At 39.0% G+C, this 22187-nt stretch overlaps 7 protein-coding genes across 9 annotated transcripts; 2 read left to right on the top strand and 5 right to left on the bottom strand.

Moving 5' to 3' along the window:
* Positions 1 to 41: 41 nt before the first annotated feature.
* On the top strand, positions 42 to 2490 carry DCP2 (decapping protein 2). Its single transcript, XM_065313436.1, has 3 exons — positions 42 to 326; positions 501 to 660; positions 786 to 2490. Exons 1-3 carry the CDS (start codon positions 244 to 246, stop codon positions 1566 to 1568), a joined length of 1026 nt encoding a protein of 341 aa, XP_065169508.1. The 5' UTR covers positions 42 to 243; the 3' UTR covers positions 1569 to 2490.
* On the bottom strand, positions 2480 to 9566 carry LOC135800798 (uncharacterized). The gene is made up of 7 exons (XM_065314120.1): positions 9430 to 9566; positions 8228 to 9372; positions 5953 to 5962; positions 4597 to 5726; positions 3969 to 3993; positions 3819 to 3917; positions 2480 to 3733 (listed from the first exon to the last, which is right to left on the bottom strand). Exons 1-7 carry the CDS (start codon positions 9521 to 9523, stop codon positions 2568 to 2570), a joined length of 3669 nt encoding a protein of 1222 aa, XP_065170192.1. The 5' UTR covers positions 9524 to 9566; the 3' UTR covers positions 2480 to 2567.
* On the bottom strand, positions 6306 to 7801 carry LOC135800262 (uncharacterized). 2 transcript variants are annotated; one of them, XM_065313434.1, is made up of 2 exons: positions 7642 to 7801; positions 6306 to 7545 (listed from the first exon to the last, which is right to left on the bottom strand). In XM_065313434.1, exons 1-2 carry the CDS (start codon positions 7706 to 7708, stop codon positions 6380 to 6382), a joined length of 1233 nt encoding a protein of 410 aa, XP_065169506.1. In that variant the 5' UTR covers positions 7709 to 7801; the 3' UTR covers positions 6306 to 6379. The 2 variants fall into 2 exon arrangements, with proteins under 2 accessions (XP_065169506.1, XP_065169507.1); XM_065313435.1 differs by having other exon boundaries at positions 6306 to 7542; positions 7642 to 7785.
* An 845-nt stretch (positions 9567 to 10411) lies between the features above and the next one.
* On the top strand, positions 10412 to 15685 carry LOC135800274 (transcription elongation regulator 1). 2 transcript variants are annotated; one of them, XM_065313452.1, is made up of 12 exons: positions 10412 to 10563; positions 10622 to 10832; positions 10888 to 11263; positions 11320 to 11557; positions 11621 to 12019; positions 12077 to 12326; positions 12384 to 12643; positions 12709 to 13081; positions 13158 to 13308; positions 14148 to 15077; positions 15133 to 15207; positions 15273 to 15685. In XM_065313452.1, exons 2-12 carry the CDS (start codon positions 10624 to 10626, stop codon positions 15495 to 15497), a joined length of 3486 nt encoding a protein of 1161 aa, XP_065169524.1. In that variant the 5' UTR covers positions 10412 to 10563; positions 10622 to 10623; the 3' UTR covers positions 15498 to 15685. The 2 variants fall into 2 exon arrangements, with proteins under 2 accessions (XP_065169524.1, XP_065169523.1); XM_065313451.1 differs by having other exon boundaries at positions 10424 to 10832.
* LOC135800276 (cuticle protein 16.8-like) lies at positions 15632 to 17331 on the bottom strand. The gene is made up of 2 exons (XM_065313454.1): positions 16681 to 17331; positions 15632 to 16576 (listed from the first exon to the last, which is right to left on the bottom strand). The coding sequence occupies exons 1-2, from the start codon at positions 16693 to 16695 to the stop codon at positions 15845 to 15847; spliced, it is 747 nt and encodes a 248-aa protein (XP_065169526.1). The 5' UTR covers positions 16696 to 17331; the 3' UTR covers positions 15632 to 15844.
* Positions 17332 to 17467: 136 nt separating this feature from the next.
* LOC135800275 (trypsin-7-like) lies at positions 17468 to 18470 on the bottom strand. The gene is made up of 2 exons (XM_065313453.1): positions 18390 to 18470; positions 17468 to 18330 (listed from the first exon to the last, which is right to left on the bottom strand). Exons 1-2 carry the CDS (start codon positions 18439 to 18441, stop codon positions 17606 to 17608), a joined length of 777 nt encoding a protein of 258 aa, XP_065169525.1. The 5' UTR covers positions 18442 to 18470; the 3' UTR covers positions 17468 to 17605.
* Positions 18471 to 20692: 2222 nt separating this feature from the next.
* On the bottom strand, positions 20693 to 21668 carry LOC135800665 (trypsin-3-like). Its single transcript, XM_065313968.1, has 2 exons — positions 21607 to 21668; positions 20693 to 21550 (listed from the first exon to the last, which is right to left on the bottom strand). The coding sequence occupies exons 1-2, from the start codon at positions 21656 to 21658 to the stop codon at positions 20838 to 20840; spliced, it is 765 nt and encodes a 254-aa protein (XP_065170040.1). The 5' UTR covers positions 21659 to 21668; the 3' UTR covers positions 20693 to 20837.
* Between the last annotated feature and the right edge of the window lie 519 nt (positions 21669 to 22187).

Here is a 22187-nt window from a genome sequence, read left to right as displayed (position 1 = left end):
CGTTTTACTGCGCATGCGTAGATAGCAGCGGAGATGCCTGGTAGTAGAATTTCCAACACGCACATTCACGAATTAATTCACGATACAAATGTCGGCCATGAAGGACGAGGAACAAAGCGCAACGCAAAAACGATTTCTTCTAGAACGGTGTACGTAGTACGGAAAGTGAGGCTGTGATCGTTTTTAGCAAGTTAAACATAACGTGTAACTCGTTCCTAAACTAAGCGGGCAGAAAAGGAAATAATGGAGTCAGCGCAGCAGACCGTCGCGGAGCTCAAGACTGTCGAGCACTCAATTCCGCTCGACATCTTAAGCGATCTTTTATCGTAAGTAAACTGATTTAATGTTGTTCGGACACAATTGAGCTTTATGATGGAAAAAATTGTTATTGTTTTTGTTTTGCTTGTTCTAACCTTACCAATCAATATACTGTGTGTTATTTTTATTGTTTGGGATGTCATGTTGTTGGGTAACGGTGTAACTTGTTGGTTTTGTTGCAGACGTTTTATAATTAACGTGCCCGCAGCGGCAACAGAAAACCACATCAGGCTCTGCTTTCAAATCGAACTTGCCTATTGGTATTATTTGGATTTTTATGTCAGTAATGATGCAAAATTGAAAGGTTGTACATTTAAGGAGTTTGCATCTCATGTATTTAAAGTAAGTATTCTTTTTGAAATATGATATTAATTTTGCTTATCTTCAAATTTTGGTTTGCATTTGCTTTGTTGGTGTTTATTGTTTTATCTCTTGTTTTCAAATGTGTTTTGTTGTTTGGCTTGCAGCACCTGCCAGATTTGGAAGTACACTACAGTAGATTGCAAGAAATATTGGACGAATGGCGCGACTACAAGCAAACAGTGCCAACATATGGGGCAATTCTTCTTTGCGAAGGCAACACGCACGTCCTGCTCGTCCAAAGCTACTGGGCCAAGTCCTCCTGGGGCTTTCCCAAAGGCAAAGTAAATGAGGATGAAGATCCAGCGCATTGCGCGATTCGTGAGGTATATGAAGAGACGGGTTTTGATATTGCCAGTTATGTTGATCCAGAGAGCTACCTCGAGTCGGTAATCAACGAACAATTAGTGCGTCTGTACGTCATTCAGGGTATTTCGCGCGATACGAAGTTCCAGCCACGCACGCGTTTTGAGATCAAGGCGTGTGAATGGTTTGCCATCGCCGACTTACCCAACAACAAGAAAGATCTCACGCCCAAGCTGAAAATTGGTGTGAGCGCGAACGCGTTTTTTATGGTTTTACCATTTGTAAAACGTATTAAGGCAATATCGGCGGGGTCTTCCAACCTCAAAGGTAAGCGCCAACGCCATAAGTCGTCCAGTCTCAGCGAGGGCGAAGCTGTCAGTTTTAACAAATCGCACAATCCACAACTGACACAGTCGCAGCCAGCTGCCAACGGTGGTGGTAACAACAAACCGCCAAGCGCGAAGAAGCGCGAGAAAAAGCAGTCGAAGCGGCAACTCTTCAATCATCCGCAGGAAGAGTTCAGCGCGCCATCTTGGCTGAACTTTAAATTCAACAAGGCCGAGATTATGGAGTGCATTCAATAGGCGCCCATACCTCCATTTTCATGGCGTCGAACCAAAATTAAACCAAAAGTACGTAAATGGTGCTCAAAAAACGAATAATATATTACAGCAAGGCAACGTGACGAATCTTAAATGATGGTATAAATAACAGTCCGAATCAACGGCGTTCAAATGCAGGGTTATTTTGAGTATTTATAAAAAAACAAATAATCCATTTGCGCCGGCGGACTAGCAGGAATGATGCAGTTGAGTGCAATCGATCGAAACCACGTTTTTTGAGTTACATTATCTTTCTATACCTAGTGTTTCTCACTAATGACGTTCAAACAAATAATTTCTGCCAGTACTTCACTTAATCATTTACTTTTCATTAGTTTCGTTTGTTTGAAACACTCGGTATACATCTAAAGCACCGCTAATTCTTCTCAATTCTTAAAAATATTTTATCTAGCAAACAAAATTGTGATAATGCGCTTTTATTTCTAAATTGTGTTTATTCGAATTCGAATATTGATCTGGTACTTAACGATTTACGTTTCGACCGTATTATTTTCTTACTTTTTACAAAAGTGCGAAACATTTTATGAAATTGACTAAATCGTAGAATGACCTATTACTTTTTTTCTTTTTCATCAATTGTATTGACAAATTTAGCTTTGTTGATGAAACGCATGCTATTTTTTTTGTTTCACTCCAAAATGATGTGTGGCGATATTTATTCGGTGTGTAATTTTTAAATAAGTGACAATTGAATGTTTATGACGCCACGAGCACCAGAATTGTGTGCCACGATTTGTTTCCAGAAAGCGGCCTAACGTATTTTCTCTTTATTTTCGAAAGCATGCATTCACAATGGCCGCTCTGTCATGAATTTTTGTGTTTAGTTCCAAAACGAGAAGAAAACATTATCAAGACAAGAACCAATAAAAAAATCAGGTGCAAACTATTTGTGTTTTTTTTAATTAGAGTCACGAATTACAATATATATGCATACAATAGTTGTTATATGCATCTTCTAAATTAATTTCTCAAGATGGACAAAACTTGGAAAGGCGGAAGAATACCAGCGGCTCTGGTTCTAAAGTCGTCAACTTCACAACAATAACCAAAACCTGACTTTGCATTCTGATTCCATGTAAACCAGCTAATTTGATGGCAGATGTCTGTGCAGAATGGTGCGTATGTGGCAAGTGGATTATTAACGGCAACAAATGCGACACCAGACTTGCTTGGAATGTGATAAACGACTTTCCAGAAGTACTCGGGTACTGGAATTGCTGAACTTGCGCTGAACGAATCTTCGTATAGATAGATGGGCTCATCTATTCCTGTATTTCCATTCGGCAATTTTAGCGTACCTAAAGTTCCGGTGTAAATCTGCAAATCTTTCGTGATTGCTAAATCTTTTACACTATTCTCTAAGCGCTTCCAATTGCCATTGTTTAGTGTCTGCCATTGGGGAGCAGCGTTGATAAAATTAAATGTCAATCGTTGTTGGGAACCAAATACGAAATCGGTTTTAGCTGCCAGATGACCACGTGCTAGGTAATACTCACCGCTGGCATGGATGTACTTGTAGTCATTTGGATTAAGTCCCAATTTTTTGTTGATTGTTGCCCTCTGAGTCTCTCTTTTGTATAAGTCTTCCACTTTGGCATCAAGCCGGTAAAAGCCACCTTCGGCAAAGGGGACACGTGGGTAGTTGCTTTGAGAGCCTCTAATAGACGCGGTTATTTCAGAAATCGCATAATGTGCTGCTCGAGCAATCGGATCGAAGCACACCTTGATTTGAGTGAAGAAACGAGTACTATCTAAGTTGAATCCCATTACTACTTCTTTGCCAGTATTGCCACTATGGCCACCGCAGAGGTGGCCGGTGTAACCAAGGACTTGAACAGGTTGTTTACTGCAAACGATATCCTCGAATTTGACGGTTTTCCCTTGGATGGAGAAATCTTTGCCTTGAACGCATGTTGCCGTGGAAATGGTTTGAGAAGTAGACACACCCTGGAGGCTGATTTTACTACCCGGGCAAGATATAGTGAGTTGTTCGTTTGGTCTGAAGACAATGGTACCGAGATTATCTATGGGCTGAATAAAAGCATTATTTCCGGTGAGGGTATTATCCGGCTTCAGGTAAAGTGGTTGAGGATCCTTTAAATCGTCGTTAACAAAGATTCTACAATCTAAATAAAGACAATTTATCAGTCATCTAATAGGTTTTGAAAGCATAGAAGACTTAGTGCCCGCATAATTTTTTTTTCTACTCACCAGCATCAACCTTTTTAAAACTTGTAACCGCACAAATAATCAAATAAATTAATTGGTACCCAGTCATTGTAATATTTAGCGCAAACGCAAGAATAAAATCTTATGAATATAAATTTACTTTTCAAACAATTATATACATATTGCTCCCACCTAAATTTGCATATTTTTCAGAGTTCTGATAAGCATTTGCTTATAGAAATATCTTAACTTTTGATTAAACTAGAATTTTCACCACACTGTGGCATCATCAAGTAGATGAATAATATTTCATAATATTCCATTATCACAGAATTCTTTTATTGAATATTATTCATCTGCCTGATAATGCCACAGTGTGGTGAACAATGTTGCAGTGTGTAATAAGTGTAATAAGTGCGTAATAAGGGAATTCCCCTTTATCGCCTTCTTGGCGGATATCAATTTTAGTTCTTTTTATTGACCACATCAATCATAATATAATTAATTGAACGGGAATTTGAACAGGAAGTTTATCAACAACACTTAATTCAATACTTAATTTTAGTTTGTATCAGAAAACTGAATTTATCAACATCGGAGCAGTAGGCGTAAGCTGACATTGTTTGCTGACCTTACGAGTAGTACTTAAACTATTAAAAAACTACTGAAACCATTTTTAATTTTGCTTGGATTGAAATTTTGAACGTTGTTTAGTAAATAACTAGCACTATTTTTAAATAAAACAATGCTCAAATCATAATTTTTGTTTACATTTTGTATAATTTTTACATAAAACATTTGCAGCGACTCAAAATTAAGCAATCAATACGGATTGAACTTCGAAATTGGGCAGGATGCCGGGGGCTTTGGTTCTAAAATCGTTAACATCGCAGCAATAACCAAAGCCTGACTTTGCATTCTGATTCCACTTAAACCAGGTAATTTGTTGGCAGATATCATTGCAGAAAGGTTCGTATTTGGCTTCAGGATTATTAACGGCAACAAATGCGACACCGGATTTGCTTGGAATATGATAAACGACTTTCCAGAAATACGCAGGTACTGGAATTGCGTTGTTTGACTCTTTGTATAGATAGATTGGCGTCATTGCTTTAGTGATTGCATGTGGTAAGCTTAGCGTGCCTAAAGTTCCGGTGAAAATCTGCAAATCTTTCGAGGCGGCTAATTTTCTAATACTCTTCTCTAATTCCTTCCAATTGCCGTTGTTAAGTGTCTGCCATTGGGGAGCAGCGTTGATAAAATTAAAGGTCAATCGTTGTTGGGAACCAAATACGAAGTCGGCTTTAGCTGCCAGCTGACCACGTGCTAGGAAATACTCACCACCGGCTTGGATGTACCTCAAGTCATTTGCTGCAAGTCCTAATTGTTTGTTGATTGTTGCTCTCTGAGTGTCTCTTTTGTATAAATCATTCACTTTGACATTGCCGAGATTGTAGAAACCAGCTTCGGAAAATGTTATACCCTGGTAGTTAGCTTGAGCGCCTCTAATAGCCGAAGTCATTTCAGCCACGGCATAAAGTGATGCTCGAGCAATCGGATCGAAGCATACTTTGATTTGAGTGTAGAAACGGGTACTATCTAAGTTGAAACCCATTGCTACTTCTTGGCCCACATTGCCGCAGGATGAACCAGTTTTACCAAGGACTTGAGCAGGTTGTTTACTGCAAGCGATATTTTCTAATTGGACTGATTTTCCTTCAATGAGGAAATTTTTGCCTTGAACGCATGTTGCCGTGGTAATGGTTTGAGTGGTGTCGGTGATGGTACCACCCGGGCAAGATATTGTGAGTTGTTCGTTTGGTTTGAAGATAATGACGCCCTGCTCGTCTCTAGGCTGAATAAAAGCATTATTTCCGGTGAGGGTTTTATCGGACTTCAGGTAAAGTGGTTGAGGATCCTTTAAATCGGTGCTAATAGAGATTGAACAATCTACAAAATGACAATTTATCAGTAATGTAATAAGATTATAAGCGTAGGAGACTTTTCCTACCTACCAGCATCAACATTTTTAAAACTTGTAACCGTGCACACAAGCAAATAAATTGATAAGTGTGCAATCATTGTACTAGCTTAGAAGGGAAATGAAAAATTAGCGAAAACGCAAATGATCTAAACTGGTAAATATATATTTATTTTTCAAACAGTTATATATTACAAATTCCCACCTAAATGTGCATATTTTTAGTGTTTTGATAAGCATATAATTAGAAAATTGCTTAATTATTGGTAAAACCAGAATTCTTACTATTTACTTTACTTTTATCGCATTCTTAGCGGGCAAAGTTTTTAGTCTATCGCATTAACAATAAAATAATTGATTGAATTAGAATTTTAACATAAAGAACATTAACAGTCAAGTAATTGCTTATTAATTAATTAAAATAAGTCTTGAGTATATTTTTGCACTAATTCTAATTAAATCATGGATATACTTCTTAATTTTGCAGGATTTGTCGTTTGGGACATGGCAAAGGGATAATAAATTTCGAAATAGTAAACAAATCATAATTTTTGATATGCGAATATATATTTTGTTAAACTTTGTACAATTTTTGCATAAAAACATTTGCAACTGCTTATAATTAACCATTCAAGACGGACTTGACCTCGAAATCTGGCAGAGTCTGCACTAGAGTTCTAAATTCATTCACATCACAGCAATAACCAAACCCAGACTTCTGATTGCTTGGATCCCAAGTGGGCCAAGTGACCTGATCGCAAATATCCGTGCAGATAGGTTCATAGTTGTCTGCGTAAGGATTATTTACAGCGATAAATGCCACACCAGATTTACTTGCTGGGTGATAGACAACCTTCCAAAATAATTCTGGCACTGGAATAGCTTGGAAATCCTCAGAGTACAGATACACGGCGGTTTCTTCCCCGGTTTCTGCATGTGGCAAAGTAAGTGTACCATCAGTACCAGTGTAAACCAACAGATCAAGTGCATTTTTGCTGGCGAAGTTCCTCACGCTGTCTTCTAATCTCAGCCAGTTACCAGCATTGAGTGTCTGCCATTGTGGAGCTGCGTTGACAAAGTTAAAGGTCAGCCGTTGCTGGGAACCATATAAGAAATCAGTTTTAGCTGCAAGATGTCCACGTGCGAGGTAATAATCATTGGTAGCGTGGATGTACTTGTTGTCTGTGTCTGCAAGTCCCAATTGTTTGTTGATGGTAGTTCTCTGTTTGGCACGTTGGTATAAGTCATCCAGCTTGGTTTTGCCAAGATTGTAGAAACCAGCTTCCTTAAAGTTGGGACGTGGGTAGTTAGCTTGATAGCCACCAATGGACGGAGTCATGTCAAAAACGGCATAAGGAGAGTCTTGGAGTTCATCATCGAAGCAAACATTGATTTGAGTGTAGAACCTGGTATCATCCAAGTTGAAACCCATTTCGATTTCTTTGAAGTAATCAGCATTGCCACAGGAATTGCCGGTGTAGCGAAGGATTTGTTCAGCCTGTTTGCTGCAGGTGATGTTGACCAATGGGACGGTTTTACCTTCAATCTTGAAGTTGGTTCCTTGTGCGCAGGATGCGGTGGATAGGGTTTTGGTGGTAGCAACACCTAGGAGTTTGATTTTACCACCAGGGCAAGAAATTGTAAGTTTTTCATTTGCTTTGAAGTTAACAGTGCCGACATCATCGATGGGTTCAATGAAAGCATCGTTTCCGGTGAGGGTATTGTCGGGTTTCAGGTAAAGTGGTTGAGGATCCGATAAATCGGAATTCAATGAGATTGAACATCCTGCTAACATCAAATATTAAATTAATAGTAAAAGTCTCTTTAAAAAAAATAGAAAAAACAAAATGGCGGAAGCAAATTTTGTTGTTTCCTTATACTTACCAGCTTCAACATTGGTAAAACTCACAAAACCACAAACAAATAAACAAATTACCAACTGCGCAATCATTGTAGGTACTTGTTTTTCACTTGAAAATTTATTTTCGGATGCGAAAACACAAGTAGCTCAACTGTTGATAACATATCCATTTTTTAAACCTTTATATATAACAATCTCCCACTTATACGTGCATATTTTTAGTGTACTGATAAGCATGCTGACTTAATTACCAGAAGTGACCGAAAATAAATCATTGTGAGAACATTTGTTAAACCTACATTGTTGGAGCTTCATTAATTTAAAAATCAATCAACTTTTAACTTTTTGTGTTGCAACCGACTACGTGAGTAGGCACATATCAGTATCTTATCTTAATGAACACATTTATTGATGGGACGGTGTCTATCAAACAATTTATCATTTTTTATCTGCATAATTTGGATTAGGTACACGTGTTGAGGATTATTAATGTTTGAACAAATTTTGCAAATAATGCGTAAGGATTATTGGGTTACAAAGATCACAATTTTGTTATATGTTAAATGCATTTATTTCTAATCATTGTCTTTGGTTTATAAAACTTTAGACCAACATTCCTGTGACTTCAAAGTCAGGTACATTGGTGATAGTTTTGCGGAGATCTTCGACGGTACAGCAATATGAGTATCCTTGGTCGATCTCCTCACCCTTCCACTTGAGCCAGGTAAGTTTATCACAGACGCTCTCACAGATGGTCTCAGCCTCAACATCGTAATGGTAAGGGTTGTTGATACCTACGAAAGCAACAGCTTCGCCGGTTTCTTCGTTGCGCAGCACACGCCAATAATACTGTGGGACAGGGACGAGTTTCTCGTCACCGTTCACATACAGATAGATTGGTACATCTTCTCCGGTTTCCTCATGTGGCAGAGTGGTAATACCATGAGTACCAGTGTAAACAGTGTAGCGGGTGTCCCACGAATCGGAACTAGCCACGTAGTCACGAACATTCATCTCCAAAGTATTCCAGTTGCGACCATTGAAGACTTGCCATTGGGGAGCAACGTTAACATAGTGGAAAGTGGCACGCATTTGAGACCCATAGATGAAATCAGCCTTGGCGGCCATATGTCCACGGGACATGAACCAATCACTGGATGTAGCGACGTATTTGGTGCTTCCGGATGAAAGACCCACTTGACTGTTGACTGTGGTACGTTGCTTGTTACGAACGTAGTAACTGTTGACGGAGAAAGGATAGAAATCATCTTCAATGAAGTTGGGACGTGGGAAACCACTCTGGTAACCAGCAATGGATTTACTGGTGGTGAATTCAGCGTAGTCGGTCATCAGAGCCTTGTCATCAAAGCAAATCTTGATGAGGCGGATGAAACGATCGGTAAGATCAAAACCGATTTCGATTTCTTGATGGTCACCATTGCAGGTGGCGTTGGTGTAGCGAGCTGTGTGGTATGGCAGTTTGGAGCAACTGATCTGCGAGAAGGAAACAGTTTTGCCTTCAATCTCAAATTTACCAGAGCTGCAGACGGCCTCAGCAGATTCGGCACCAGTATTACTGCCAGAGACTTTCACGGTACCACCAGCGCATGCGACGACTACAACGTCACCGTCAGCGAGATTAATTTTTTCGTCCTCAGTGGGCAGATGGAAGGCTTCGTATCCAGTTTCACTGCCGGGTTTCAGAACCAACGGTTGGGGATCACCCAAACCACTCTGAACATCAACAGCACATCCTGAATAAAAAATAAACTATTAATTTTATGTCCTGAATATTTTTTGAAGAATTTTACCTGCACGTGGAGAAGATGGCAGCGCAATGGCGGCGCCGATGGCCAGGAAGCAGATGAAAACGCTGATGGAGTTCATCGTGGAAGTGAGTCGCATTCGCAACTTGAGTTTGCATCATAAAATATACCGTTTATATAGCTTTCGCAGCCGGTGTGGGAAATAACTGTTTTTTCATCTTTTATCCGATTCGTATAGCGTGATACTTTGATTTTATCGATGAGATTAAATTTTTTCCAATTAAAATTGCAGTCGGATTTGAGTCAAAGTGGTACCGCATGTTCATTTTGATTCGGATCATCTTTTTTCCTTTGTTATCTTGACAAACTACTTAATTCCATAGAAATGTTAAATATGATTGATTACTATCATCGGAAGTTGTGATAATTGTGATGATTATTACTAGATCGATGTGAATTTCTGTAATCTACATACTTGACAATGATATGCGAAAAATTAGGTTGAAATAACTTAAAAATGTTAATTGCATCCGGGTTTTTCATTTGTTTTAGATTTTGCTTTATTGAGTGTTGATAAATGAGAATCATATGTTCATTTCGCAGAACTTTTTTGTTTGAAGTTGCACGTTTCATTATTAAGTAACCAGCTTTTTGTCTATTTTAAGATGGATAGTTTATCGCATGCCAAGATAATGTTGTTTTAATTTTTATCAATTCAAGTACTTAAAATAAATATATTTGCATATGAAACTATTGATAAAATGCGGAACACACTGAATATGTAATTGTTAAAAAAATTCCAGGAAATTTATTATAATGTAAAGTAAATGCTTATAATTTGCATTATTTAAATTGCATAACTAACCGTAGACGTATTTGAATGAAGCATATTTAAAACCAAATACTAAAAGAATTTTAATTTTATACGAAAATGAAAAACGTCAGGGGGCGCTAACATAGTTTGTAACATCCTGTATAATAGTATTTTCGATGGTGTCGCCCTCTCGACGCTTCTTGCTATGCAAATTGTCTACCTCGAATTGTAGACAATTTTCAATCGACCGCAAGCGTGTGTGAGCGTGCAGAGCCATTTTGTATTGTTTGTCAGTGTTTGTAAGGCAAGAGACACTTCTTGTGCTCGTTTCGCTCGGTTTACACAACAATTACGCGATCGATGATGTAAATCGTGTGGCAAGAGTGAAAACAATCAAATAATTTGTGCAATTTAACCACCTAGAGATGGCTGCGGAAGACGAGACGATGGAGTTTGACGAGAGCAGCGCGTTAGAACCGGCGGCTGCGGTGGTGGTCCCGGCGGTGGCTGGCGACGAATTTGCCGAAGATGCGTCGGCTCTACTGCCTGTTGGTGGCGTTATTTCATCTGGAAGCGGCTTTGAGAATGATATTGATATGGATGAAGAATTCCGTGGTCGTGGACGAGGTTTTAGGTTTGTTATTTATTGGTTTTTTGTTTTCGGTTTTGCTTATTTGTGAACGTTACAGAAATTGGAGTGGCCCTGGTTCTGGACCGGCGTCTGGACAGCAGGTGCCTCGTGGAGATAGCCCACGGTTTAGAGGTCGAGGTTATGGGCCTGGTGGACCGCCAAGTTTCCGAGGACGAGGCGGGCCGCCACCAATGTTTGGACGTGGTGGTCCAAGAAATGGCAATTTTAATGGACCGCCTAGTTTCAACGGTCCCAATGGTCCAAATTGGGGTCCACCTGGGCAAATGAATGCACCACCTAATATGATGGGTGGGCCTGGACCTAATTTTGCACCTCCAGGATTATTGGGTGGTCCTCCTAATATGACTGGTGGGCCTCCTCCTCTTATGGGCAGTAATCAATTTCCTCCAGGTGCACAGCAACCACCTCCAATTGTAAGTTTTATTAAATTGATAACATTTGTGTGGATTTTTATTAATTTGTTTTATAGGATGTCAATGCTGAAATTTGGGTGGAGACAAAATCACCTGATGGAAAGCCTTATTATTATAATGCCAGAACAAGGGAAACAACATGGACAAAACCTGAAGGTCCCAGTGTTAAGGTAATACTGCAAGATCAAGTTGAGGCAATGGCCCAGGCTGCAACCGGTACTCAAATGGCGCCAGGTACAACTACAGCTGCGCAGGCAGCGCTTGCTCAAGCAAACATTACCAATAAACCAGAAGGTAATATTTACATTTATAATGTTTATGTTTTACTCAATATATGTGTAATTTTTTGTTTATTAGGTGATGATGAACCAGACAAACAACCGAATGGAATGCAGGGCATGATGCAGGGTCCTCCACCCGGCATGGCACGTTTCCCAGTTCCAGGACAATTTGGTGGTCCGCCGTTTGGCATGCCACCTCCAGGATTCCAGGGAAATTGGGCTGCAGGTGCTGCTCCATGGGGCGCTGCACCACCGGGTCCGGCGCCATGGGGAATTGCCCCAGGTTTAATGCCAGGTATGTCTCCTCTTGCCGCCATCGACGAAGCGGCTATTATGTCGAAGGTAGATCCGGAGATTCTCGCCAAAGGAACGGAATGGACTGAGCACAAGGCGCCTGATGGTCGTGTCTATTACTACAATGCCAAAAAGGGTGAATCTGTTTGGGAGAAGCCACAAGAGATGAAAGATTTGGAGAGTAAGTTGATTATTAATTTTTACATTAGAGATTGGTAAATGTTTTCTGTGTTTACAGCTGCCAAGCTGGCCGCTGCTCAGGGTATTTCGACACGGCCGATTGAAGGTCTTGGTGAGGACGGCGCAGGTAAGCAGGAACAGGTAAATGGCGAACTTGCTTCCGCACAGGATGCCCAGAAGGATGACGAGCCTGCTGCCAAGGAGGTTGAGGAGGGAAGCAAGAAGGCTGACGAGGAAAAGGCGAAGGAGACTAAGGTGCAGGACAAGTCACGACCAGTATCTAGTACTCCTGTTCCTGGCACACCATGGTAAGCAAACTCAGAAGATTGCAAAAGCGTCATGGAATTAATTGATTATTTTAAAAGGTGTGTTGTTTGGACCGGCGATGGCCGAGTATTCTTTTACAACCCGTCGTCAAGAACGTCGGTTTGGGAGCGACCTGATGATCTATTGAATCGTTCGGATGTCGACAAAATGGTCGCCAATCCACCGGACGCGATTTCACCTGCCCCATCAAAGGAAAAGGAAACGCCAAAAGCCGGGTCGACGAAACGCGGAGGCAGCGACGAGAGCGATTCGGAGGAAGAGGAGATTCCAACTAAAAAATCAAAAACAGATGAAACTGGTAAGTTTCTTAATTTTGTTAAATCATTGTTGGTTTGAATTTCAACGTTGGTACTTTTGCTGTAGGTACAAATGGAACAACGTCAAGCGCGACACCGCCCACGGCCAAGAAAATTGATATAGGTAAAGAGGCGGCAATGGAGGCGGAAGTGCGCGCCGCTAAAGAACGCGCCGTAATTCCGCTAGACACACGCATCAAATCGTTCAAAGAAATGTTGGCCGAAAAAGAAGTTTCTGCTTTCAGCACGTGGGAGAAGGAGCTGCATAAAATCGTGTTCGACCATCGTTATCTGCTGTTGACGTCGAAAGAGCGTAAGCAGGTATTCGAAAAGTACGTTAAAGAACGTGCCGAGGATGAGCGCCGCGAAAAGCGCAATAAGTTACGCGAACGCAAGGACGCATTCAAGAAGTTACTGAGCGAGACTCATCTACATGGCAAGTAAGTGTATTGGTACATTACTTTTTAATTCTTCTATTGGTACTAATTACTGTTGTTTTTATATTTTGTGGTCTAGATCGTCATTTAGCGACTTTGCGCAGAAATACGCGAAGGACGAACGCTTCAAGGGTGTTGAAAAGATGCGCGAGCGAGAAAGTTTGTTTAACGAATATCTCATCGACGTGCGGAGACGTGAGAAAGAAGAAAAATCGCAGCGGCGTGAAACGGTAAGTGCACTTTTCGATTGTATTCACCACTCCCATCTCGTATTGCCAAGCAGTTATCTTGCTTTCATTATGTTCATACTTTGAAGCGATTATCGTTTATTTATCGATGCATTCTTGCCTTTCTAGCGTATGTGTGCGTTTCTTACAGGTCACGTAGTTAAGGTATGTTCACTAGGTAAATACAAAACCTCTACCTACTTTTATAAACATAGTTTAATACGCCTGCTTGAAAAATATTCGAAACGAATTCAGGCACACTGAATTATGTCCCAAAAATACATCATATGTTTGACGCTCATTTAGTTTTTGAATTGCATTTTCAAGTTATTTCCCGGTACGATTGGACGAAATCGAAAGTGGTCAATCCATCCTGCGCGGGTGTTGCTCCTTGAGTGCCTCTTTTGGCTGGCAACGCGGACACGTGTGGCGACGTTTACATGGTATTAGTTTTGCTTTGACGGTACTTTTAAAATCAAAATGATGGATCAATGCTAAGTACAAACCAAAAAAATTGAAGCCAACATTTTCAGTGAAAATGTTGGTTTATGCAATCATGGAAAATGTTAATTACGCTTTCATTTCAATAGAGAATTAGGTCAAAACAACACAAGTTAGACATTGAGTGTCGGAAATGGTGGCGAGTCGATCAACGCTTAATCTTAACATTTCTTGCAGCGTTAATCTCGAATTTACTTTCAGATTTTCAGATCGCCCAACAGCAACCGAAACGGAGCATTTGTAATACCATATATATTATGCACGTTTCCAACGATTCATTAGTTTTTAGATTAGAAACTGTGGCGTAATATTTTTGTTAACCCGTTATTAATATGTTACAGATAAAGAAAGACTTCTTCGCGATGCTGCGCGAGAACACTGACCTCGACAGACATGCACGCTGGTCGGAAGTGAAGAAAAAGTTTGATAGCGATGCGCGTTACAAGGCTGTTGATTCCAGCGGACAGCGCGAGGACTGGTGGCGTGAGTATTGTAAAATCCTCAAGGAGGAAAAGAAGCGCGCCAAGGAAAAGGACCGTGAACACAAGAAAGACAAGGAGAAGCACAAAAAGAAGGATAAGGATCGCGATGAAAAGCGCGAACGCAGGAAGAGCGACAATCACAAGGACGAAGCATTGGTTGATGTTGATATGGAAAGCAACAAGACTTCAGAAAAGCCTGACGAGTCCGATGATAAAAGCAACACTGATAAAGATAAAGACAAGGTGAAAGGCAAAGATTCTAAAGAGGAAGGTGACGGTGAAGGCGACGTTGATGGTGATGGTGACGGTGAAGGTAATACTTCGGAAGTCGATGAAGAGAACGAAGCTGCGAAGGAAAAGGAAAAAGAAAAGGAACGGCAGGCGCGCGCAGAAGTAAGCATGAGGGAACGAGAGAAAGAAGTCCAACGGACGTTGGCGACACACATGCGTGATAGAGATAAAGAACGCGAGCAGCATAAGCGCGATGAAGCGATTCAGCATTTCAACGCATTACTTGCGGATTTAGTGAGAAGCGCCGAACTTGGCTGGCGGGAGGTCAAGCGCATACTGCGCAAAGACCAGCGATGGGATCTGGCGGACACATTATCGCGCGATGAAAAGGAAAAACTGTTTAGTGATCATATTGAAACCATTGTGCGGAAGAAACGAGAGAAGTTTAGGGAATTATTGGATGAGACGCAGGAGGTCTCACTGACAAGTACCTGGAAGGAAATAAAGAAAGTAATCAAGGAAGATCCAAGATATACGAAGTTTGCTTCCAGTGAAAGGGTAAGCAATAATTTAACTTTCACGTTGTATTTTTATGTTAATCATTAAATTACAGTGTGAACGAGAGTTCAAGGACTACTTGAAAGATAAATTAATTACTGCCAAAGGACAATTTAAAGAATTATTGCAAGTAAGTTGATATATTCATAAATATTCGTTTTATTTCATGATTATTTTTTAATTCTTATTTTACAGGAAACAAAATTAATCACACACAAATCCCTCTCGACACTTCGTGAAAATCAAGCCCACATGTCGGAGATTGAAGAAATTCTAAAGAATGACAAGCGTTACCTGGTGTTGGACTTTATTCCGCAGGAGCGCACCCAGCTGATTCTCAACTATTTGGAAGAGTTGGACCGGCGTGGACCTCCGCCACCTCCAACTGCAAGCGAACCTAGTCGACGGTCCATGAAGTAAACTAGTACTACTAGACTAATTGATATAATTTAAATTAATTCTTAGGCTTCACTTCCAACTGTTATTATCGTGTGCTCATGCTGAGCAGCTATTGATTGTAATTATTTTTTAAATTTATTGATTGAATGACTATATTATGACTTTCACATTTTTATTTGTAAAAATAACAATATAACGAAGAACAACAACGAGTGATATTATATATGGACCACTATCACTCGGTATAAATGTTATAGTATGTTTAGCGTATTTACAGCCTTAGTTCAGATATTGATTGTTATATTATTTAGTTGTAGGTTGTGTGAAAAGTGGAGGAACGCGATGATTACTAGGTGAGATAGATTCGGTTAGTTCTGGAAGGAAAATGCGTAACCAGCCCCAAAGCTATAGGGTTTTCCAGGGGCATCGTTATAAACCGGTGCTTTTCCAACCACATCGGACTCAACAGAATTCGAATACTGTTCGTGTTCGGTCGCTGGCGCTTGCACTTGAACGGGTGCGTAGTGCCTTGGTTGTGGCAATGGATGTCCTTGAGGTATGTACGCTTTTACATAGTGTGGTGGAGCGAAGTTTGGTTTGTATTGCAGTTGCAACTGTGGTTGTGGATGAGGCTGTGGGGCCACTTGCTGGTGGTATACAGGTGCCCGATACGCTTGAAGACCAGGTTTGTTCGCAGGATTAGTGTCATCGTAAGGATGCTCATCGCGTTCGGGTTTGTACGATCCGTCATCGTGTTCATAGTGTGGTTGGTGAACAGGGCGGTCATTGGGATGAGCGTGTACTTCCCGTGGAATGTGCTCGCCTTCAAGGATACGGAAACCGTCCTTTCCGGCTGTGTACTTCACTGTGATGGTTTTGCCATGTGGGTCCACGTAGGTATAGCCGCCGTTGCGGCTACCATCCGGAGCGATTACTTCCGTTTGCGCTAGGCCATTTTCAGCGGCAAACGCGAATTTGAAGCCGCCATCATGGTTTTGTGTTTGTTTATGTGATAATATCCTTGGGGGTGGAGGTGTACGGTAATATTTTTCGTCTTCATACGCTGCCAATGTTAAACTTATCACTGATAACGAAAATATCTGCAAAGACAAACACTTTTAATGCGTTGTTGTTGATACATTATACCAAAATATTTAAAAAAAATATATTTTTTGTATATGTTTTGTATTTATATATAACTTACGGTTTTAAGTAACATTGTAATCCACACAAGATGAAATGAAACAAAGTAAATAAGATTGAAAGAATCACCGCGAGCGATTAAGAGAAAATGCGTCGATATGAGGAACGCGCTTGCTTTTATATACTGGCTGTGGGTGTGCGTTGTAAAGTGTGCTTTGGGGCATTAGGGGACCCTTGTCGCCATGTTTACGCTCGCGATTTAGCGGCCAACGCCGGGCATTGGTTTCAAGAGAAAGTAAATGAAATGGAAACGCAACTCTATAACTATCACGTTACGCAATGACGTCGTTAGCGAATGCAGAAAAACTGCATGTTGCAAACTCTCTAAATGATATTCAACACAAAAATGTCTCGCTTTAATCAAGTTTATAATAATTTACAATCGATTCACTTATATTTTGTTATTGAATTTTGTCTGGTTTGTTATTGTTGTTAGTTTTCTTTTGTTGTTTGTCTGGGACGCACAGTATAAATGTCATTAAGAATTTCCGCACTCGTCCGCCAGCGTAATGTGGGCAATGAGAAATAATCGCGACTTGCACTTGCACCAATTATTATGAACCCGCGCGGTTCTGCATCATACGCCATGCTCATATATTCATAACTATTACTGCCGTATGTGCTATTTTGTCTTGTTTTATTTTTGTTGGAAGTGAGCGTTCGGATTGATTTCTATGTCGACGTATTTCCTGCTCGAATAACACAAATCGCGCAAAAACGCCGAGGCGTACGAACTCCATGCAGGAATTCGATTTATTATCGAAAAGTGTAATTAATTTCTAGCCAAGAAATGTTCGTAGATTTCTATTGTATATGAAAGAAAATTGAATTTGTTTACATTTATAATTTTTTCAGCGTGTTTTGTCTTCATCTTTAATAGTTTTTATATTTTTTAAATTGATTGATTAATCAAATCGAGGAACTTGTTATAAACCGGTAATTTGATTGATGTATGCACGTATATTGTAGTTAGCAACGTTTGCATACACTCCTGGATATCCTGGCGTAGCGCATCCATTACCGAAAGATGTAACACCATACAAATAGTTGTTAACCACTAATGGGCCACCGGAGTCGGCTTGACATGTGTCTCTCCCCGCATCAGAGGCGCATATCATACGATCGGTTAATGTTGGATACGACCAGCTACATTGATTGAAATCATTAACGGTGACTGTGACCGCATGAAGATACTGCGGAGATGATCCACCGGCCCATGGATAACCCCAGCCGGAAGCCAACATTTGTGTACCTGTTGGCGGCGGGCGTAGAAATTGCCCGAATGGTGGCAACATAACAGCTTGTACTCCACTGCCGAAGTTGAAACTACTGCTCACTGAAAGAAGCGCGATGTCGTAATCTTCAATCTGCGGGTTGTAACTGGGATGAGAGTAGATTTGACTGATGTAGTAGATGCTGCCGCCTTGAGTATAGTCGGAAGATCCGGCACGGATTCTGATGGTGCCGGCATTCTCGCTACGAACACAGTGCGCAGCGGTAATGATCCACCACTGGCTGATGATTGATCCTCCGCAGAAGACACCGCCATAGTTGTTTAATAGAGCCACTTGATATGGGACAAATGTGATATCGGTTTGGTAACCACCTACGATTTTACCATCGATTTCCTCAGTTGAATTATCATTATCGCCTTAAAGAAATGAACAAATAGAATATAACAAGCGAATATCATTTAAAAATAGGTATTACCTTTAACGGCGATTATGATTGTCACAAGATATAATAGGATGGAGTACTTCATGATGAACTAGCGTGCTTTGAACTAGTTCGTTATTTATGAGAAAAGCAAATGCTAATTTTTGAATGCTAGTTTAAATATTGCATATTTACTGGTTGATAATACAATCATAGTTCTATTTAATTTTCAATAATGGATCTGAAGTAATTACTTTATTTACTTTTGGTTACAGATAAGAAGTTATTTTCGAAAATGTGTTCTGCATTTCTACACTTACCTAAGTAGACGTTATTATATGACATTGAAATGTTTTTAATCAGTGCGCAATAATATTTTATCAATATATTTTTTAAATCTTTTGAAGGCCCTATTTTGAAACATATTCGGTGCCACCCAAACAATAACATTGGACTACATAATAAGTGCGAATTCCAACAAGACGAACATCAACGGTTCTTTTCACCAGAAAATAAATGATATTATAGAAAAATATAACACATTTCTTTGTGTTTTATTTACATGTATTCACTTCTTTTCCTTACCTACTAAAACCAATAAATAGTAAAGGACTTTAAAATCTAGTTCCATGTTAAAATATTTTTGCTTGAATAACAGGGTCAAACTTTTTAGTTAAAATATTTTTGCTCGAACAACAGGGTCGGACTTTTTTTGTTAAAATATTTTTGCACGAATGACAGAGCCGAACTATTTCTTAAAATATATTTACCCGATCAACAGGGTGGGACTTTTTTTGTAAAATATTTTTGCTCGAATAACAAACCATTTTTAATTTTTGGCCATTAAGTAAAAAAGTGGACAATTTGGTGGAAGCGCCGTTTCGATGGTTTTCAATGCGTGGGTGTACCGCTTCAATATCTTTTCTGATGAATGGAGCTGTCGTTTTGAACTTTTAGGTAAGTTTAAGTAATTATTAAATATTTGGCGGAGGCGCCCGGCATTATAACTTGTATTTTAAATAATAATTAAAAGCTAAACATTGTATAGAGGGGCAATTAAATACCTTAATAAGACAATCATACAATTAGTAGTACCAATAGTGTGCCCTGTAGGGATCTTTAAGTTAAACATGAACTTGTGGCCACACTTAATTATCAATTATATCAAAAACTAATAAAGATATAGAAAAATCGTAAACGGTATAGAGTTCAGTATTAAATTCAATACTAGATAAGATTTTAATATTTTCATTTTTCAACTGGCGAAAATGAATTTTCGGAAACTATAAATGTTATACCAAAACTTTTTGCATTTTTTTTTCATGCCATAACAAGGATCTAAAAGATGGCCGATTTAGTTTTTCCATTTTCCGAAGTTGACCAAAACAACTAAAAATTAGTCAAGAGGTTACACTTGACTCTTTTTAGACCTAAAAATTATTTTTTAAGCTAGAAAATAATGGAAAACGCCAATAGGTAGAGAATCTTTATGTGATGAAAAATATGTAATCAGTTTTCTGATAGCATAATTATTTCGAAAATAACTGGTGAAAATTGAAACTGACAAAATTGATCCACAGCTCAGATGTTCACGAAAATTTGTAACATGGTGTAGGCTGATGCAAAGAATCCATTACTGTTATATTTGTTGCAATATCTTAATTAGTTTTTGAATTATGGACAATTTTCAATTATTACGTAAATCTAGAAATTTAACACGTTTTAAATGCTATATGACGTAAGATTATACCCAGAATACGTATCTACAAACGGTTTTTCTTTAAGTCTAATAATCTTTGATAAAACGCTGAAAAGTGTATTTTTAAATTTTGCTGAGGTTACTTATAGCAAATATATAAAATGAAAATTTGTAATTTTTATATCGCTAGTTAATAGAGAACATGATTCAAAATCGATTATTTAAGTACATTTTTTCGCAAAAATCAATTGTTTAGATAATAATCAACATAATGCTATTAAGTTCTGATGAAAAACTATTTCCATTAATATTGCAAATAATGCCAAAACTGTCATTGATTGAAAAAATTATACTTAAATAATTGATGTAGAATTAAACAATCTATAAGAATCAAAAATCAGAATTCAAATTTTCCAATTTTTAATTTTCGACATAAAAAAGAGAAATGTTTTGCCTTTTTTATGACAAAATCTTTTTATTTAGGTTTTGCAACATTTGTAAAAACTTGAATTTTTAAATTCTGATTCGAATTCAAATTCGGAATTGTAATTGATTTTTACCTAAAATAATTTAAAAAAAGAATAAAAAATAATAAACGTGATATGGTTGTAGAATCTGTGTGTTAACAATTTTCATAAAATTCCCACAATAAGGGTGCTTTACAGTTTGAGAATATTTTATTGATAAGAACAACACAACAGTTTGCAACATTCCAAGTTTCAAGTCATCACATCATAAAAAACTAATATATTAGCATGTTATGTGACGCAATTTGATGTTTTCATTTATAACAATTTAAGTGTTTATAGTCCTGTATGTGTGCTAATGAAATGCCTCATATTCGCGTTAGCAACGTTGACGTACACGCCAGGATAACCAGGTGTCGCGCACCCACGACCAAAGGAAGTAATGCCGACTAAAGTACGAGAGGTGGTAACCACCAAGGGACCACCAGAATCATTCTGGCATGTATCTCTTCCAGCGGTTCGAGCACATATCATATTTCTTGTCAGATTAGGATATCTCAATCGGCAGAAGAATCGGGCGGAAATCTGCAAGGATACAGCTCGCACATGGCTCGGTGATACGCCACCAGACTGTTCGTGTCCCCATCCCGAAGCCAAAACGACAGTACCTTGGCTTGGTGCTTCTCCAACATTTGGTAACCTAACAATGCCCACAGTATTATCGAGAGTCATAGGACTTACTTCAATAACCGCAATATCAAAATCAATGGTTCTGGGGTTGTAGTTGGGATGGGCAATGATGCGGACAACTTCAAGCAATTGGCCTCCCGATGCAAAGGTGGAAGAACCAACTCGCACGCGCATGTTCATCGGATGTCGGCCGGGAACGCAATGAGCAGCTGTGACAATCCATTTTTCGCTAATGATCGAACCGCCGCAGAAGACGCTGTTCCAGTTGGTTACTAATGCTGCTTGGTACGAGATATCCTCGATATTGGCTTGGTAACCTCCGACAATTCTTGATTCTTCGGAAGAAGTGTCATTTTGGCCTAACAATAATAAAAATAAAAATGATTGCAATATAAACTTTTAAATTTAAATTTACCGTTAGCGATGGCGACGAGGGCGACTAAAGGAATGAGTATTAGGAACCTCATGGTAACTGGAATGCTTTGTGCCGAAATGGATCGGCTTTTATATTCATTCAAAAAATATTGTAATCTTGTAAACATAAATATTGCATAAATATTTTTTATCTAAGTAGATAGTGTTGTTTTCTGTTCTGCTTGTTAACAACTTCATTGGAATTAATTTCAATAAAATTTAAAATTGCATGTGAACATATTTTCACAATTTGAATGTGCCAAATTCGTTATAAAATTTTGCTATGACAAAACAGAAACACTACATAACTTTTAAAAATTCTGGTAATTTGTAACTTAGGAATTAATTTAATGATAAGAAACATACGTCATTTTTGTAACGCTTAATGGTTCATGTAAACACCAATTTACAAAATAATTGTTTTGCACATTTTCGGGACATTGTTGGGAATTACATGCATTCGATTTTGTTTACTTTGCATTAGTATGTAAATACGAACATTTTTCATAATTATGTTAGTAATATTGATGAAAACTACCAAACTTTGAAACACAAGTTCAGCTTTAGGTACAAAAATTAATT

This window comes from Atheta coriaria, unplaced genomic scaffold (assembly GCF_025399875.1).
Source record: "Atheta coriaria isolate IRGN ID8LTWV9N9 unplaced genomic scaffold, Caltech_Dcor_3.1 hic_scaffold_10_pilon, whole genome shotgun sequence".
NCBI lineage: Eukaryota > Metazoa > Arthropoda > Insecta > Coleoptera > Staphylinidae > Dalotia > Dalotia coriaria.
This window is presented reverse-complemented; position numbering and strand designations above follow the sequence as displayed.